This window comes from Saccopteryx bilineata, chromosome 3 (genome assembly GCF_036850765.1).
Source record: "Saccopteryx bilineata isolate mSacBil1 chromosome 3, mSacBil1_pri_phased_curated, whole genome shotgun sequence".
NCBI lineage: Eukaryota > Metazoa > Chordata > Mammalia > Chiroptera > Emballonuridae > Saccopteryx > Saccopteryx bilineata.
The window spans coordinates 292,096,642-292,114,299 of record NC_089492.1 but is presented as its reverse complement, the minus strand read 5'-3'; the positions used below and the strand labels follow the sequence as shown (position 1 = coordinate 292,114,299).

Sequence of the window (17,658 nt, the reverse complement as noted above, 5' to 3'; positions counted from 1 at the left end):
GTATGAGCATCAGTGTCCGGCTGACCCCACGTGCAGGTCAGAGTCTGCAGCACTGGACCCGCCTTGTGCACAGTTGAGTCTGCTGGCAGGAAGACCCTGCCCAGGGTGTGGACATCACCAGAGGTGCCAGTGAGAACATTTGTGTCGCTCACAGGTCTCCTCTGAGCCCCCAGTCTCCATTAGAAAAACAGAGGACGGTCCCTCCCAGCATCCCACGTCTTCGGAGAAGGACAAACAGTCCGGCTGGTTGCGGACCCTGGCCAGCTCCTCCAGCAAGGTTTGCGGGGGAGGCAGGGTAGGGTGGGGCTTGTATGAGGCCGGGTGGGTGGGGCCAAGGGCTTGTGGGCAGGACGATGGGCGGGGCCTGTATGGGGCCAGGTTGAGGGGGCCGAGGGTCTTGTGGGCATGGCGGGCAGCCCCTCGCTCCCTCTGCCTCTGACTCGGGCACCTCTTGCCCACAGAGCCTTGGCTGTGTTCACCCTCGCCAGCGCCTCTCCGCCTTCCGACCCTGGTCCCCTGCCGTTTCTACGAGTGACAAAGAGCTCTCTCCACACCTCCCAGCCCTGATTCGAGACAGGTAAGGGCCTGCTGTGCTCAGTGGCAGTGGTCACCACAGTCTTAGGGACAGCAGGGTGGGGGTTGTACTCTGCAGCCTCAGTTTCTGTGGTGGTCAGCTCCCTACTGAGCTGAATAGACCAGTGTTTTCAAACAGATAGAATTGACGCAATTCATAAGCATCCGTGCAAGTCTGAGGATGGGCACCCAGGCTCTCCTCAGATAGCCTGAGTGCCTGTGTGGACGGCAAGACGCCGGGTATGTTCCCACGCGTGTGCATGGCCTGCGTCATTGCCTGTTACAGACGCTGCTGCGGCCCAGCTGCCACTGGAACCCCTGTGGACGATGTGGCAGTGGGACCTGCCTCACGTTTGAATTATCCCGGGCTTCTGTGTGCACTGCATGTGGGTAGTTTGGTGGCTTAGAGGCTACAAGTCCAGAGCCCATCTCCCTAGCCATTGCAAGTGTAGGTCGTGTTGATGGACATCAGGGTGAGATCACGTAGAACTTCCTGAGATGTCAGGTTGGCCGCAGCCCACCGAGGACGTATTGTAGCCTCTGTGTTTTGGCTTCCTGGGGCCCGGCTAGTGTCTCCTTCATGTGAACGTCCACATGTAGGCTGCTAGGCTGGGGCTGTGGGGGATGGGACCGGGCCAGTGCCTGCAGACCTAATGCCTGCCTGCCCTGCAGCTTTTACTCCTACAAGAGCTTCGAGACTGGCGTGGCCCCCAATGTGGCCCTGGCCCCTCCAGCGCAGCAGAAGGTTGTAAGTAGCCCGCCATGTGCCACCGTCGTCTCCCGGGCCCCCGAGCCCCTTGCCACCTGCATCCAGCCACGGAAGCGGAAGCTGATGGTGGACACACCTGCGGCCACAGAGGCACAAGCACCCGCCATCGCCCCGGAGGACGACAAGGACTCGGAGGCCGAGGTGGAGGTGGAGAGCAGAGAGGAGTGTACGTGTGTGTACCGGCCTTGCTGTGTTCTCTGGGCGGCCCTTCCCGGGAGGCTGTGTGCAGACTCACCTGTGACCGGCACTTCTGTCTCTGTTTCTACAGTCACCTCCTCCCTGTCCTCGCTCTCTTCTCCGTCCTTTACCTCATCCAGCTCTGCCAAGGACCTGAGCTCCCCGGGTGTACACGCCCCGCCCGCCCCACCTGCTGCCCCGGACACCACAGCCCCAGCTGACACCCTCAGCGGGGGGCTGGAGGCAGAGCTGGAACACCTGCGGCAAGCGCTGGAGGGCGGCCTAGACTCCAAGGAGGCCAAAGAGAAGTTCTTGCACGAGGTGGTAAAGATGCGAGTGAAGCAGGAGGAGAAGCTGAGTGCCGCCCTGCAGGCCAAGCGCAGCCTCCACCAGGTGAGCTGCTGCTGTGTGGGGCTCTGCCTCGGGCCATGGAGGCCACGCTGTTGTCAATGAGGAGCCCAGGGCAGGTCTGCGCTCAGGGGTGACATCCATGGCCACTGTGCCCGTTGTCTGTAGGGAGCAGCTCTGAGGGTCTCTTCCTAAAACTTGGTGTTCTAGGTGGCGGTGCCGTCGGCCCTCCAGTAGCAGGCACACACACACATGCTTATACACACTGCCTCTGCCCCCTGCATACCAGGTTCTAGACGACTCCACACAGGTCGCTGCTGTGCAGATGGAGCTGGAGGCTGGAAGCCACCTGGGCCCACCTGCACCTCCTCTCCCCGGACCAGGGCAGACGGGGGGCCACTTGCAGTTAATTGAGCTCAGCCAGTCTCCCCAACATTGTCTTTCCACACTTGCTTGCTTCTTTTCTGACAAATGGGGGAGGCTGAGAGTTCCCAGCACAGGGGGAGGGCGGGGCCTTCACACCAGCTTTGCTGAATTCACACCTCTGCTGGCGTCTGGCAGCTCATGGGACAGCTTCACACGTGGGCTGTTAGCACAACACAACCCTGTGGTCCTGAGAGCCCCAGGATTTCAAACGTCCTCCTTTCAGTGTATTTCAGGCATCAGGCTCAGAACGCTCCCCCCTCCCAGGTCCTGGTTCTAGTTGGAGGTGTGATTTCCCACACACATAGTTATAAGCATGTTTGCAGGGGGTGAGTCACTGATAACCAGCTGGAGAAGGCAGCAAAGGGGGTTGTCTCCATCTGACTCGATGCCACCTGCCACCAGAGCTGAGTGAACCCCCTGACTGCAAGGAAGTCCCAGGGGCTGGGCACTGTGGGCACAGAGAGGACTCCGGGGAGGTGGTGTTGGAGGTTCTGCAGCAGCTTATGAGTATGGCAGCCTCCCCGCCAGACCTCAGACCCAGAGTGGGTGCTGCTGAGAGCGCCAGAGCCCTAGCAAGTGGAGTGGAAGGAGAGCCTAGGCCGCTGGACCTTGTGTGGACAGGTCAGGGTGCCAGAAGCCAGGAAGCTGTGAGGTGGAGAGGGGCCCTGGAGTGGGTACTTCCCAGGATCACACGTGCCATGAAGCGTCCAGAGTGGCCAGAGGGTGGGTGAGGTGTGTGTAGCTTGACTTGCCGCAGGACTGTCCCCTATGAGGGACACAGCGGGCAGAGCTCAGAGCCCGTGATGTCCAAGCAGGGCCGTGACCCTGATCTTGCTGTTCCAGGAGCTTGAGTTTTTGCGCGTGGCCAAGAAGGAGAAGCTGCGAGAAGCCACAGAGGCGAAGCGCAACCTGCGGAAGGAGATCGAACGCCTCCGCGCCGAGAACGAGAAAAAGATGAAAGAGGCCAATGAGGCCCGCCTCCGCCTGAAGCGGGAGCTGGAGCAGGCCCGGCAGGTGCGGGTGTGCGATAAGGGCTGTGAGGCCGGCCGCCTGCGCGCCAAGTACTCCGCTCAGGTACGCCAGGCGTAGGTGGGAGACAAGCGTGGGACCCCGTGCAGGGAGGCCAAGGGACCCCATGTGGGGCTGAACTCTGTCCGGGAGGTCTCCACGTGTCCTGCTCGGCTCTGTTGCTCCCCAGGGTCCGGGGACGGGCAGTGAGCTGGTCAGTCCCTCCTCTGGCCTCTCTGATACCCCAGAGGCCAGTCCTAGGCAACAGGAACTCGAAGCCACTACTGGAGGAGTCCCCACTCAGACTCCGCATGCCTGCTGTTGGCAGGAGCTGGTCTAGACTGGCATGGCTGGCGAGGCTTTCTCCGGGCCTGGTGACAGGGCTTGGGCCAGGGCAGCGTGAGGTGAGAGGTGGGGGTGCCGCTGACACTCGGGGTCTCTTTCAGATCGAGGACCTGCAGGTGAAGCTGCAGCACGCCGAGGCCGATCGCGAGCAGCTGCGGGCAGACCTCCTGCGGGAGCGCGAGGCCCGGGAGCACCTGGAGAAGGTGGTGAAGGAGCTGCAGGAGCAGCTGTGGCCACGGGCCCGACCCGAGGCAGCGGGCAGCGAGAGTGCAACAGAGCTGGAGCCGTAGCTGGACCCTCCTGCCTGCTGTCCTAGGCCGGATGCCACAGGGATAGGGCGCTGTGTGTGGGCAGGCCTGCCCTCTTCCCAGCCCATCTAGCACAACGTCTTACTGTGCCTACAACCAAGCGAGTGTTTGGAGCCACATACTTTTGGAATCCACTGCAAAATTTTCTACTGGCCAAGTTCAAGTCAAGCTGGGTCCCCACCTGCAGCCAAAAACAAGGCCAGCTCCGTGGCTGCCACTGGCCTCTGCTTGCTGGAACATTCTAACATTTACATTTTTGTTATAAGCTATTTAAAACCAATAAGACTTGATATTCAGAAAAAATCAACACGTTTTTTAATGACTAACTTTTAAAAGCCCCACCAACACGTGACGCCATCTGAGGACCTTCTAAGGGAGCCAGGGTGGCAGCTGCCCCACCCGGCAAAGCCATCACAGCTCATCTGTGCCCGCGGCTGCATGAGGACAGGAAGGGTTTTTCTCCAGAGTCTATTTTTTCAGCGACAAGGACCCAGGTCTCCTGTGCTGCCGCCGGGAAGAGGAGGAGAGTGCCGCGCCGGAGCTGACACTGCCGCCTTACGCCGCCCGCCACTCTGTTGCCATCCGCAGGTGTTCCCACACCGCCCAGGGCCGTCACTTGCTGGGAGATGACCACGGTGACCCCTTCTCAGCTGGGCAAGCACCACTCCTTCGTCCTGGGACTGAGGCTGCAGCATTGGAACAAAACAGCATTATTTCACTTTTTCTTTTTGTTTGTTCATTTAAACGTGTATTTAGAACTGCACTTTGTCAAACATCTTCCTTCTCTTTTTATTCCCCAGTTAACTACGGTTTTTACTTTTCAAATACTGAAACCGATTTCTAGAGCAGGTCACATCCTAAGTGCTCGAGCGTTTAGAAACCCCTCTGGTGCTTGGTTGAACAAGGGAATCACAAGAAAACGAATGCAAAAACTGAACTTCGGGGGGTAGTTCTGTGCCTTCCAGCATCTTGTACAGCGAGTCCTGACGTGTCTTCTTACCCCCAGCTATCTGTCTTCAGTAGCGAGCAAATCTGCCACTATCAAAATAAGTTCCTTGCATTTATTCCAAATAATCTCATTTACTCTCAACTGTTTATGCAAATTGTATAAGGTTTCTTACACCCAAGCTTGAAAATGATTTCCCAGTAGACAAGAGGCGCGACCCACCTGAAAATGATGGTATTTATTTACATGAGGAAGATCTTACCGGAATTCTTCGCCTGACTCCATTCTGACACCGCAGCAGCTGCGTGCAGGCCGGGCGGAGACGTGGGTGCCGACATCCTCTACAGGGTTTGCCCTCAGTTTACTGGGGTGGGGGGCCCAGGTGCTGCTGGACCCCCTTCTGAAGTGCAATGCAAAAGGGACATCATGTATACGCAGTGTGTGTTTGGGTTTTGTTTTTCTTTTCGCTTTGTTTTCTTTTGCAGTTATGAGACCTGTATGCATGGAATTTTAACCTCTGCCATACGTATACCCCTCAATGGGCATTATTACCGTGTCGTGTAAAGGGTCAGTTGTTAGGCAACTCTCAGAATGCCGTGTCAGCCTTGTTTTTCCAGAGTTGTGTTTTTTCCGGTCATTTTTCAAGGGAAACTAAATGGTTTAGTTGGAGCAAAGCTTTACATGTGTCGGTGTGCTTCTGTGTGGCTGTGCCGCCCAGTTGGAGTCACGGGAGACTGAGGCCCTAGGGCCCCTCCCAGGGCCCCCCTGGGCACTCCTGTTGCTTCCGAGTTTCCCGGCTCTGGAGGGAGAGGAACTTTCTGAGTTGTAGGTGAGGGTGAGGGTGAGGGTGCCACCTGTCCTCTCCGAGCCTCTCTGCTGGCTTTGTTCTCAAACGTTGGGAAGAGCTAGATGTGCAGCAGCAGCTTGTCCCCGAGAGCCCTGCGCCCCCAGGCCCGCAGGGCGGGAGGCGGATGAGGTGGGAGGGCTCTCCTTCACCAGCAGCTTGACCTTCCCGGGCAGATCCCTGGGTGAGGCTGGCGGGAATGGGTGTCCACCCGTTCCGCCCTCGGGTGCAGCTCCTGTGCGGGCCCCAACCTGCCTCTGCGGTGCAGCTATGGCTCCGTCCTTCCAGAGGAGAGGAGGAATCTGTCTTGTAGGCTGTTGACTCCCGTGTGTGACACCTATTGTCAGGTGATTGTGTATTCAGTTGAACTACTCATTTTTCTTGCTGGAAGAGACTTCCTGAAGGGAAAACACAACAGCAATAACACATCCACGGGGCAGCTAACCCACCCGGTACCGCCCGTCCAGACCGGCCGGTGACAGACGCCGCCTGTAAATACTCCCTTCACACTGTATCATATGTGTACATGGGGGGTTTCCAGAAACCCTTTACTTCCCTGGTAGTTGTCTTGTTTTCTGGGTTGTTTTAACCACACACGCTCCCCTGCCAGAGGGGGACGGAGACACCGTCTAGGGTTTGCCCAGCAGCCCCTGCCCCATGGGCGCCAAGCTCGCCCAGGGCCCCAGGCTCACAGGCTCCGGAGGAAGCTCGTTCTTGCTTAAAGTCAGGAGTCACAAACGACATTTTTTTTCAACTAAGGAAAAAAAACACAGCTCTACCTTTGTATCCGCCAGGAGCGTCTGCATCGCCGTCCCTGTTTTCTCCTTTGCTGCTGCTAATGACAATATGATGACTTACTCTACTATTCGAAAACTATTTTTATGTAATTAATGTATGCGCTCTTGTTTATAAATGCCTGATTTAAAAAGAAAAAGAGAAAGCTTGGCATATTTATCTATTTCGCTCTGTACCCGTCTGTCTTTGGGTGCCCCTCTCCCAAACATGACATTGTATAATAAAGGACTTTGAGAGTACACAAGGCGGGCATGCTTGGGCCACCCCACAGCCCCCCCTCCCACACTCCTGCCCCTTCTTCAGCCGCCAGCTGTGCCTGAGCCCAGGGACAGGACGGCCTCTTGTCACTCAAATCCACCTGACCCTTAGGTCAAGCAGAGCTGTGGCCCCTCCTGGCACTGAGGACGTCAGGTAGAGGCCCTGCCCAGTCAGGTTGGGTGTGCCCATCCTGGCGTGGCCTCTATGGGGTCTGTGAGGCTTGGTTCTCTGCACAACCAGTCCATGTCTTTAATGGGGAAGGGGACAGGTGGTGGCATAAACCTAGGCCCCTGAGTGTGATTCTGATGGAGAAGCAGAGGGCCCTTTACACACCTACCTGCCTGACTTCCCAGGTTTCCCCAGATGCCGCTGCGCTGGGCCCTGGGCCCTAGATTTCCTTTGGCCGCCCACATCCAGCCTCCCTGCCCAACCCCACCTGGCCCTAGTCCATCGCTGGTCATCTGGAGAACCAGGTGGGGGAGGAGGGGGACTCAGGCACAGCCTAGCCCAGGACAACCAACCTGCAACCTTGGGAAGACCCCCAAACATGGGCCCAGAAATGCTGCTGGACCCCCTGAATAGTGGCATCAGGTGCAGGTGGTCTCATCTAGGTGGCCTGGAAAGGCCCATGCCCCTTAGGGCTGGCCAGGCTGAGTGAGGGCAGCCGGTGGGGCCCAGGAGAGAAAGCTCCCACTCACCTGGCCTTGGCCATTTACAGCCCTTGCCAAAGCCCAGAACTTGGGTTCTCAGTAGCTGCCCCTTGTAGGGTACCACCTAGGGCCTGAGGCTGGGAGACAGGCAGGCTGGGTGGATGGAGCGTGGGTGCCTGACCCCTTTCTGCTGTGCTTCAGCTGGGAGCTCTGCTCAGGCTCCTGGGGCCCCGAGGTGCAGACATCAAACCCACCTGCATGGGGCCCAGCGGAGGCCCTGATACACTCACCTGCCCACTTCAGCTGCCCCTCAGCCAAGACCTCACCTGGGCCTGGCTCCCTGGTCCTCAGGGTGGCTTCCCACTGAGGTGTGGGGCCACAATCTGAGAGTCCCCTGCCCGGGCAAGGCTGTACACCTGGGCTCAGCTGTCTCTGTGGGGCAAGCACAGACCCCACGCAGCAGAGGACGGAGGAGAGGGAACAAAGGCCGCGTAGCCGTACCCCGAGCCACATGGGCTCTGCTGCCTGACTGCGCTTTTGCCTGGGTGTCCAGGGCACCGCCCAGCATGCTCCTGCCCTCACCGCTGTCTTCTGGGTCTCCTGAGTGGACGGTTGTCCACTGCAGCCCACTGGGATCCTGGGCGCCCTGCAGCCACAGGTATGACCTGAGGGGAGCAGAGGGGCTGCAGGGTGTGCAGGGCGGCCCTGCTCATTCTCGAGTGCACCAGGAAGCACAGCACAGTCATGGCGATCTCCAGGGCTTGTACAGACTTGCTGTTGTTGCCGGGTCTCAGTTCCCACTGCTGCCCTTTGCACCCCAAGGCCTGCCCGGTGGGTGGCCAGAGCGGCTTGTTGAGAGGGTCTTTGTTCGCCCTTCCCCGGCATACCTGTCACCAGTGCCCAGACTCCTCAGCCCTCCTGGTTTCCACCCCCTCAGTCCACAAGGTTCCCCCTTCAGGAGAATCGGGTCCGGCCACAGGGCAGGACAGCAGGGAATGGAAAAGGAGATTGGGACAGGTGGCCCTCTGGGTTCTGGAAGAGAAGCTTCCCTGGGGAGACTGGCCTTGCTGGACATCGTGGGCAGGCAGTGTGTGCTGTCCTTGTGGCCAGTGTGCAGGCGTTGGAGCTGGGCTGAGAGCAGCTCCCTGGCTCCGGGCTCAGCTGTCTGGGTCCCAGCTGCCCAGGGCTTCACTTTGGGTGTAAACTTACAGCATTAAAAAGGCAGGCTCTGGCCTGACCAGGCGGTGGCGCAGTGGATAGAGCGTTGGACTGGAATGCAAAAGACCCAGGTTCGAGACCTCGAGGTTGCCAGCTTGAGTGCGGGCTCATCTGATTTGAGCAAAAAGCTCACCAGCTTAGAGCCAAGATCACTGGCTCGAGCAAGGGGTTACTCGGTCTGCTGAAGGTCCACGGTCAAGGCACATATGAGAAAGCAATCAATGAACAACTAAGGTGTTGCAACGAAAAACTGATGATTGATGCTTCTCATCTCTCTCAGTTCCTGTCTGTCCCTATGTATCCCTCTCTGACTCTCTGTCCCTGTAAAAAAAAAAAAAAAAAAAAAAAAAAGGCAGGCTCTGGCCACTCCCCACCCAAGGAGACAGGAAAGGGGCTGCCCAGTGTCAGCTCCTGAGACGGGAAAAGCCCCTTCCCAATGCCATTCTGAGGGGGTCAGGGAGCCCCCCTGTGGGTTTAGGGGGAGAAGGTTGGCGTAGGAGAAACCTCTCTGTGTTTCTGGCAGCTTCCTGCCTCCAGGACAGGAAGAAGGCAAAGGTTTGGAGAAGACAGAGATGGCCCTCCACCCCTACTTCTGGGCTATGGCCTCTGTGGGGACCCACTGGCACATCCAGCAGCCTAGCCATGCCTGCCTGGAGCCTGGGCCTGAGCAAGGCTGCCTGTGTGGGCGGCGGCACTGGGGCAGCCTCCCCTCCCCCTTCCTGTGCCAGCTTCCTTCCCCCAAGGCCTGGGAGTGAAGTGAGCCTCGTGTGGAGGGGCTGGTCTTGGGAGCCTACTGGGGTCCTTCATCCTCCCCTGCCCCCACCCCAAGCTCTCACTTCTGCCCTTCACCAGCAGCGGCCGCCCTCCCCCGGCTCTCAGCTGTGCCTGCCTGTCTCTTCTGTGCTCCGCCCTCACCTCCGCAGGTCTGTCTGTCTGCCCCAGGCCACAGTCTTTCCCCCTCCACCCCTGGGACCATACCTCCTGCCCTGTGGTCAGGGGACCAACCACAGGCTGAGAACTTGAACTCAGGCCCTTATCTGGGGAGACGCACCCTCCTGGAAAGAGGAAGCCCCTGCCCACTCAGCTGCAGCTGCACAGCCCACCCCTGAAGCCGGCCCTCAGCCTCTACCCCAGCCACACCCAGACACCCCCTCTGCCTCACATCTGCCTGTCCTGTCATTGGGTCACCCCTCCTTGCTGGCCAAGAAGAGCCAGGCAGGAGGGCCCCACAGGCAGGCCTGAGGCAGGTCAGAGCAGTTGTGAGAGTCCCAGGCCCTCTACCCACACTGCTCGCCAAGCCTTTAGGCGGCTGGTGGTCCCAGCCCTGGCTGCATGTGGGTGACGTGGGTGACCACCACCTGCAGAGAGGTGGGGATCCATTAGGGAAAGTGGAGGCTGGCCCACCCCTCCAGCCTGTCTTCCAGTCTGTGTGACCTCATGAAGGTGGGGCTGTGAAACTAGGAAGGGACCCCACACCTTCCCCACAGAAGCCCACTGCACTCAGGGGGCAGCAGCCTGCACCCTCCTGTCTGCCCGCCCACTGCCAGGCCCTGGAAGGGGTGGGGACAGAACTTTTGGGGCCTGGATGCCCACCAACCCTGCCCCCCACGTATTGATGACGTATGCCCCACAGGCCCACACACACAGCCATCTGTGCCCAGGCCTGTGCCAGGGGCTGGGGCTGCGGGAGCTGAGGCTCCCAGCTCTGGAGCAGGTGGCCCCACTGCAGGGGGCTGGACAGGCAGGTGGAGCCAGCCTGGCTTGTCTTCGGAGCGTCCTGTTCTGGGCAGGTGTCCGGCTGGGCTGGGGTGGGGCCTTCCCGCTCCGTGCCTGGCCTGGCAGCCCTTATGGGCAGGAAGCTTGGCCCAAGCTCTCCTAGGTCCCTCCTGCTGCCACAGAGGCCTGTTCCAGAAACCTCCGGGGACAGGCCACCTTGTAAAGGAGGCAGCTTGAGGTTGGGGCTCAATTCCTGTCCCCATAAGGCCCTCATCAGAAGACATGTGTCCAGGGCCACCTGAGGCCCATCTCCAGGCCCAGGCAGGGTTGAGAAAGAGGGGGACACAGGAGAGGCAGCCCTGTTGCCCAGCAACATCCGCTCAGCACTGATCTGCAGCCCCAGGGATAGGCCCAGAGAGGTGGGGCTGCGTCCAGGTTCCATGTCCACCTGGAGGCCTGTGGGGTGGCCCTAACATCTACATGTCGGGGCATGGGAAAGCCAGGCTGGTCTGCACACAAGCCTGGAAGTATAGGTATACCCACCCCCTTTCCCTCCTTCTCCCCTACCAATGCCCTCCTGTTTCCCCACCACTATGTCCCCCTCCTGTCCCCTTTCCCTCTCCTACATGCCCCCCTCACTCGTACTCAGAACCCTCTGGCCCTGCTTCCTATTTGGGCCCTGGCCAGGCTCCTCAGGCAGATGGTGTCAGGCTAGGCCCACTCCAGTGGGCACCAACTCCCTGGCTGACCTACCCCACAGGTCCTCTGGGCTCCATTCTCCATCTCAACAGGGTCCCCAGGTGCACAGTTGGGGTGGTAGTGGGGTGAGCAGTTGTCGGAAGACCCCCAGAAGGAAACCTGCACCTCATACCCTCCAAAGCCAAACCTCTCAGGTTCTGGCCAGGCAGGTAAGGTGGGGTGGTTGAATCACCCTCGCTGGGCCTGGCAGGGGGGTCTTGGAGGGCTGGGTCAGGCCCTGCTCCTGGGCCTCAAGTTCACATCCCAGTCTGTGTCCATGCTGCCCCTCCAGGGGATACCCAGCCAGAGTGGCTTCAGAGGGACCAACAGGACATTTGCCAACCTGTAAGCATGTGATAGGGGCAGGAGCTGAGAAGAGTCACAAACCCCCTCCCTGCCCAGTTAAGTGGACACAGGGCCCAGGGGCTCCACTGGACAAGAGGAAGGGACTGTGACAAGGAGCAGGGAGGGGGGCCAGGTCCTGGGGGGGGGGCTGGCAGAACCAGAGGAGCCCAGGAACAGGAAGGGCACCTCTTTGGCAGCAGTAGTCTCAGCCTTGGGAAGCTGGTGTCTACACACGCTTATATGTGTGCACGTGCGTATGTGTGTGCGCATGCAAAGGCATGCCTGGACTGTAGGACTGGGGACTGGTAGGAGGCTCAGACCCGCGGCAATAGCATCTGCTCCTCAGAGCTCCTGTGTTGGACTTAGAGATGTCATCAAGGTGGGCAGCAGAGCCTGGGCAGCCCAGGCCGGGTCAGGCATGGCCCCACTGAGGCAGATGGGTGTCCCCCTTCCCCTCTGCTTTGGTACTGGGAAAGCTGCAGGGGCAAGGTAGGGAGGCGAGTTGCTAAAGGGTCTAAACCCCCACTTGCCCTGCCTTTGGTGGGGCTTTGACCTGGTGGACATGTGGCCCACACCCTGACTTCCTGTTTCTAAGTAAAAACAGTGGCAGAAAAGGATCTGGTGGTTTGGGGAGGAGACTCCCTACCCAGGCCTGAGGAGGGCTGAGGTGGGTTGGGGAGGGGTGTTGATGCATTGAGAGGACAGGGGACCAGAGGAGGGCTGCAGGTGGTGTGGCTTGCTGATGTCACCAGCCCTTCATTGGTGGGCTATTTTCCCTCCACATCTACTTCCCCAGGCAGGAAGGCAGTAGCTTGCTGGGGCAGGCCTGTGTGCTGGGGGCCCCAGCGGGTCAGGGCTCCTTGGCCACCGAGGCGACCCTGGGTCCAGTTTCCCCCTTGACCGCGTGGAGCTCTCCCCCAGGCACCCTTGTCAGGACAGGCTGTCCCCCTACCCCAGTGTGCACCCCCATGCTTGGGGTTGGCAGGAGGCAGCGGTGCCTAGGACAGAAGACCCCGTGTTAGACCCGGAGTAGTCCCCCGATTCGGACTAGGCTCCACCCTTCACCCCCCCCCCCCATCCCTAGGGGAAGGGCGGGACAGAGAACCTCCCCGGAGTTACAACGCTGATTTCAAAACATTACAAATTCCTGCTCTTTCTGGCCTGGCCTGGCCGGAAGCCGGGCTGAGAGCGGTGGGCTGGGGTGGGAGGGTGCGTTCGTCCCTCTCCGAGCCCTCCAGGCCCGAGGGGTCCCCTGGCAGCGCTTCCCGGGGGAGCCTGAACCCCCTGCCGCCTTCCACACGGCGCCCACTCCGGCCGCAGCGTCCAGCACGCGGAGCCCGCAAAGGTGCCCATGGTCGCGATCGCGGGGCAGCGCTGGGCTGTGAGTCAACGGAGGCTCCGCCCTCTAAGGAAGGCCCCGCCCCCCAGAGGGCAGGGCAGCCCCTCCTCCCACGCGGCCGCCTCCGGGGTCCGCGGGGCGAGCGGGGAGGGTCCGCTAGAGGGTGGGGAGGGGGGGGCGCGAGGGCCGCACAGCTGCCGACTTGCCGCGGCCTCGGGTTCTGTCCGCCCCCCTCTGAAATCACGACTCAGCTCCGCGCCCCCACCGCCCGGTTTCACTTCCCCGCCCCCGCCCAGTGTCGGCCTCAGGGCTTCTTCCAAACACCCGGCCGCCTAGACTCTGTTGGCCGGGGCCGGGGATTCCGGCCGGGCGGCCTTTGGGGGGGATCCGGGGGCGGCCCTTCGGGAGGGCCAGCCCCACCCGCCCCGCCGGGCCGCACTCTCCACGCCTGCGCGGCCCAGCTCTCCACCTCCCGCGCGCGGGGCGGGTCCTGGGGTCCTGGGGCGGGTCCTGGGCTGAGCTGGGCTAGTGCGCGCGGCGGGGCGCTCCGGGCGGCTCTGAGGGGGCCCAGCCAGGGTACTTGGCAGGGAGGGGGGCGCCTGAGCTCTGTGAAGCCCTGAAGCTCGGCGCGGAATTGGGGCAGGCTGGAGGAGTGGGGCCCTTGGGGGTGGGGAGAGGTCTGGGGGCAAGTTGAGTTGGAGGCGCCGTCCCCACCCCCTCTTGTGGCTGAGTTCTGGGGTCCTCACGTGCTTTTTTGTCCTTGAGTAGGGCGGACGCTGACGTATCCAGGTGTTCGGAGTCCAAGTGCCTGGGGTGGGGTGTGGGTGGGGGTGGGGGTGGGTCCACTCGGCCTGCTTGGATGCCCTTTCTCGGGTCCCGCCCCCGGTTTTATGCCGTTTCCGGATAAAAGACCCCTCCTTTGAGACCCCCCCCCCCCCCCCCGAGCTCTAAGAAGCATGTTCCCGGAGGTGTCAAGCAGTACTCCTGTGCACGGGGCACGGGATCCTGCCTGGTTCCATAGAGGCGCTGGTCCCAGTCAGTCCGTACCTAGTGCTCCCCTCCAGGCCTAGTCACCGAGGCCACGGGGGTGGGGTGGGGTGGGGTGGGGTGGGGTGGGGGGAGGTACTTCCTCTGAGGGTGGCCTCATGGGGCCCCAGCTGCACTCTCCCCTCTGAGCCCCATTCCCGTCTGCCCTGGCTGGCTTGGCCAGGGTCTTGGGGATGCTCTCAGGGCCCTGGTTGGGAGGTGGGGTAGGGGCTTTGCAGGATGCCACCAAAGGAAACCCCAGGACCACAGAATGCCACGTGGTGACTGCTCCTCCCTTAGAAATGCTCTCCCCTGTCCTCCAGGCTGTCTTCAGGGTGTTGACACCCCCGCCCCCTTACCCTCACTAGCTAGCTGTCCATCTTCTGCCCCTCCCCAGCGCACATTCAGGCCTGGCTCTGCTTTGGCTCCTCTCACCCCACCCTACAGCTGCCTAGGCTGCCCCCCCTCTGCTCCCTGGCTCTCCAGCAAGTGTCTTCCTGGTCAGGGCCTGTGTGGCCAACTAGGTGCATCCCCAGCCCCGCCCAGGGCCTCTGCTTGAAGGCTCCCATCCCGTCTCTGCCCTACCTCTGCCCTCTTTCCTGGTAGAGTCCTTGAGAGGGGTCTCACTGAGGCCTGGGAGCCAGGATGAGAACCAGGCTGCCCAGAAGGTGGACCCACAGACTGGAATCCACCCCACTGGGTTCTGGAGCAGCATGTGTAGGGACAACTTGTCCTGGCCCTCCCCTCCCATCCCTGGTTGTGGGGTGGGAGTGGCTGAGTTTTCTGAACCCCTGGGAGGAGTTACGGGGAGGAGAGGTATCCAGAGTTTTGGGGAATGTTTCTGTCCCGAGTCACAAGGGTAGGGGGGCTGGCCTGGTGGCTGAGCCCCACACATCTGGCGGGTCCTGTCAGGCTGCCCAGCTGGACAATGACAGCCCTCTTTATAGTCTCCATCAGAAAATGTCCTTGTCTATGGCAGAGGGGTGGCCTGCCCACTCTTTGAGACCTGGGGCCTCGAGCCAAGAGCTGCAGTGTGGGTCACTGCCTGGCCCGATCACTCCCCTGGCCACCCCCATACTTGCTGAGGGACATTCAGAGCCAATGGGCAGGGGACTCAGGGCAGCCCCTTCGCACCTGCCTGGGCCCCCATCTAGCTCCCAAGATCCCCTGAGCCTACCCAGGCTCAATCTCTGCCATCAGAGAGGCCCTGGGCTGGCCCTCAGTGACTGTCCCCTGCTCTGAGGGGACAGGGGCTGGAAGGGGAGGGCCCCAGGCAGTGTGTGTTTGTTACTGGGGCTGAGAGCTGTCAGCTCTGCGGTGATCTTGTTAAGACAGGCCCAGTGACTCTAGCTAACACTTCCCCAGGACTGAGGGCTCCCAGGGTGCTGAGGGCTGCCTCCAGGGGCGAGCAGTGAGCTGGCAGGGGCCAGGTCAAAGAGGAACCAGTCTGGCGGACTGGCACCAGAGCACCCTCTAGGAAGTCCCGCCTGAGGGGGGTGCTCCGCACAGCTGGCCTTACCCCCAACCTGGCACCGAGACCAGGCAGCCTGCCCAGGCTGCAGGAAAGAGAGGCCACCCTGGGGAGTGTCCTGGGTGACCCGCCAACCAGCAGGAGGAGGCGGGAGGGGCTGCCTGGGCCAGGTGGGCCGGAGGGAGGACGGGCACAGACAGGAAGGGCTCTGTGTTGTGCTGCTTACAGGCCCCGTGGTCTGAGAGGCTGTGCTTGCTAAGGCCTAGGCCCTGCTGGGAGGTGGGCCAGGCGGAGAGGGGCAGGTGCCTCTACCTCTCTCAGCTCCATCTCTTTGTCTCTCTGTGTCTGTCTGCCTGTCTCTGTCTCCCGCTGTGTCTGTGTCTCTGTCTCCCTCTGTCTCTCTCTCTCTGTCTCTGTCTTTGGCATGCAGACCCCAAATGAGAGATGAGGGTGTCTGTCTTCAAGACAGTACCTGCCAGGTGTTCTGCGTTTGGATACCACTCAGTAAATATCTGCTGAGTGAGTGGACTGTCCAGTGGACCATGTGGGCCAGTGTTCCCCCTTCAGAGGTCAGAGAGCAGGAGGAGGGCCCACAGGAGACTGCAGCCTGGGGAGAAGGGCTGTGGTTGGCTTTGGCCAGGGCCTAGACCCTGAAGCCCCTTCCTGAGCCTCCTGGGGGCTGTGTAGCGTTCTGGGGTGTAAGATTTGTGTGGGCAGACTGGTACAACCCCTTCTACCAGCCCCTGCCTGCCGGCCTGACCCCAGCAGGGGGAAGGGTGGCTTTAGGGCCTCAGGACCCGGGGCCTGTACCCCCACCTGGACTACTGACTGCTGGTTCCCTGGAGACTCCAGGAAACTTGCCTTCCTCTGAGGAGAAGGCCTTGGGGTCTCCAGGCCAGGGAAAGATGCAGCCCCCACCAGGGCAGCCGTGCTGGGCCCCCTGCCCAGCTTGGGAGGAGGGACGGCATTGAGGTGACCCACCCTGGTTCTGGGAACAGTGACAAAGTCAAGGTCACTCTCTCAGGGTGAGGTGGGGGGTCAGAGTGTTAGGGGAGCGGAGGGGACAAGGGCTCAGAGTCCCAGAGGGAATTTGTAGAACCGCCCTGGGCTTCCACTCTCCTGCCTGGCCCACCACCAGGGCTCCATGCCACCCCACAACAGTGAGGGGCTCTCAGACTGGTCACTCTGCCTCGCCGTTGTGCCTCAGAGAGGTGGGACTGCCCTCTGTGCCTGCCTGGGACTCTGGGCTGGCTGCTGGCTCTGTGGACTGGCAGATAGGGAATATGCTAGCCTGGGGCTGGGCCCTGCTGCCTCTGTGGTGGCAGTGGACCCAGAAGCCAGGGTAGGGGAACATGGGGGGCTGTGGGGGACCATGTGGTCCCATGGGCAGCCTGGGGAGCACTATTTGCGTGTGCAGCCACCTTGCTGCTCTGGCTTTTCACAGTTGGATGCTGCCAGACAGACTTGATGGCCAGCACAGGGTCTGTGGCCTCTGCTGACCCTCTCCCTTTTTTTTTTCTTTATTTAAGAATTCAGCCTGACCTGTGGTGGCGCAGTGGATAAAGTGTCGACCTGGAAATGCTGAGGTCGCTGGTTCGAAACCCTGGGCTTGCCTGGTCAAGGCACATATGGGAGTTGATGCTTCCAGCTCCTCCCCCCCCCTCTCTCTCTGTCTCTCCTCTCTTTCTGTCTCTCCCTCTCCTCTCTAAAATGAATAAATAAAAAATAAAAATAAATAAAAAAGAGATTTAAAATAAAAAAAAGAATTCAAATTTTGTACAGAGGAATGTTTGAGATCTTGCTGCCTGGCATATATTGTCATTTTGGCTCAAATAAACTTATAACAATTCTCAAAAAGCTTTTGTACGGATTTGCCCATGGGACAGAGTGTGAAGACTGGGGTCCACTGGGGGTGGGAGCAGCTGCCTCTGAGGTCTGAATCCCCATACCTTCAGCACAAGTCCAGGTGAGTCCGGGGGCTGGGGCCCCGGAAAGCCCTGCTGTCCATCAGCTGCGGTGCACTGGCCAGGGGAACCTCCCACGTGCTCATCCGCCCACCCATCCATTCATCCCTCAGGAACCTGGCAGTGGCTGGGCAGAGGGTGGGGCAGGGGACAGCCTCCTTCTTTACCCCAGAACCTGGTCCTGACAGCCCCCTGGGGGCTGAGACCTGTCCCCCACCCCAGGCCTCACTGAGCAGCCCCGACCCCCAGGGCAGCTGCAGGGGCCCATCTTGTGGCTTCATTGGACCCCCATGGCCACCAGGGCCAGGCACTGGTTCACTTTGATGACTGGAGAGTAGGGGGTTTTGCGTCGCATGTCTGCAGAGATTATACTGCCAAGAAGCCAGCTTTGTTC

At 60.6% G+C, this 17,658-nt stretch overlaps 1 protein-coding gene across 2 annotated transcripts in view; it reads left to right on the top strand.

The window, feature by feature from the left end:
• Positions 1 to 6,678, top strand: part of SKI (SKI proto-oncogene) — a 65,422-nt gene extending 58,744 nt beyond the window's left edge. Inside the window, exons 2-7 of one of the 2 annotated variants that reach the window (XM_066270663.1) lie at positions 155 to 277; positions 462 to 577; positions 1,246 to 1,514; positions 1,611 to 1,912; positions 3,137 to 3,367; positions 3,748 to 6,678. In XM_066270663.1, coding sequence (XP_066126760.1) covers positions 155 to 277; positions 462 to 577; positions 1,246 to 1,514; positions 1,611 to 1,912; positions 3,137 to 3,367; positions 3,748 to 3,936 — 1,230 coding nt within the window. In that variant the 3' untranslated portion in view covers positions 3,937 to 6,678. The remainder of the gene's footprint in view (positions 1 to 154; positions 278 to 461; positions 578 to 1,245; positions 1,515 to 1,610; positions 1,913 to 3,136; positions 3,368 to 3,747) is intronic. The other variant, XM_066270662.1, reaches the window with a different exon arrangement.
• Positions 6,679 to 17,658: the final 10,980 nt, after the last annotated feature.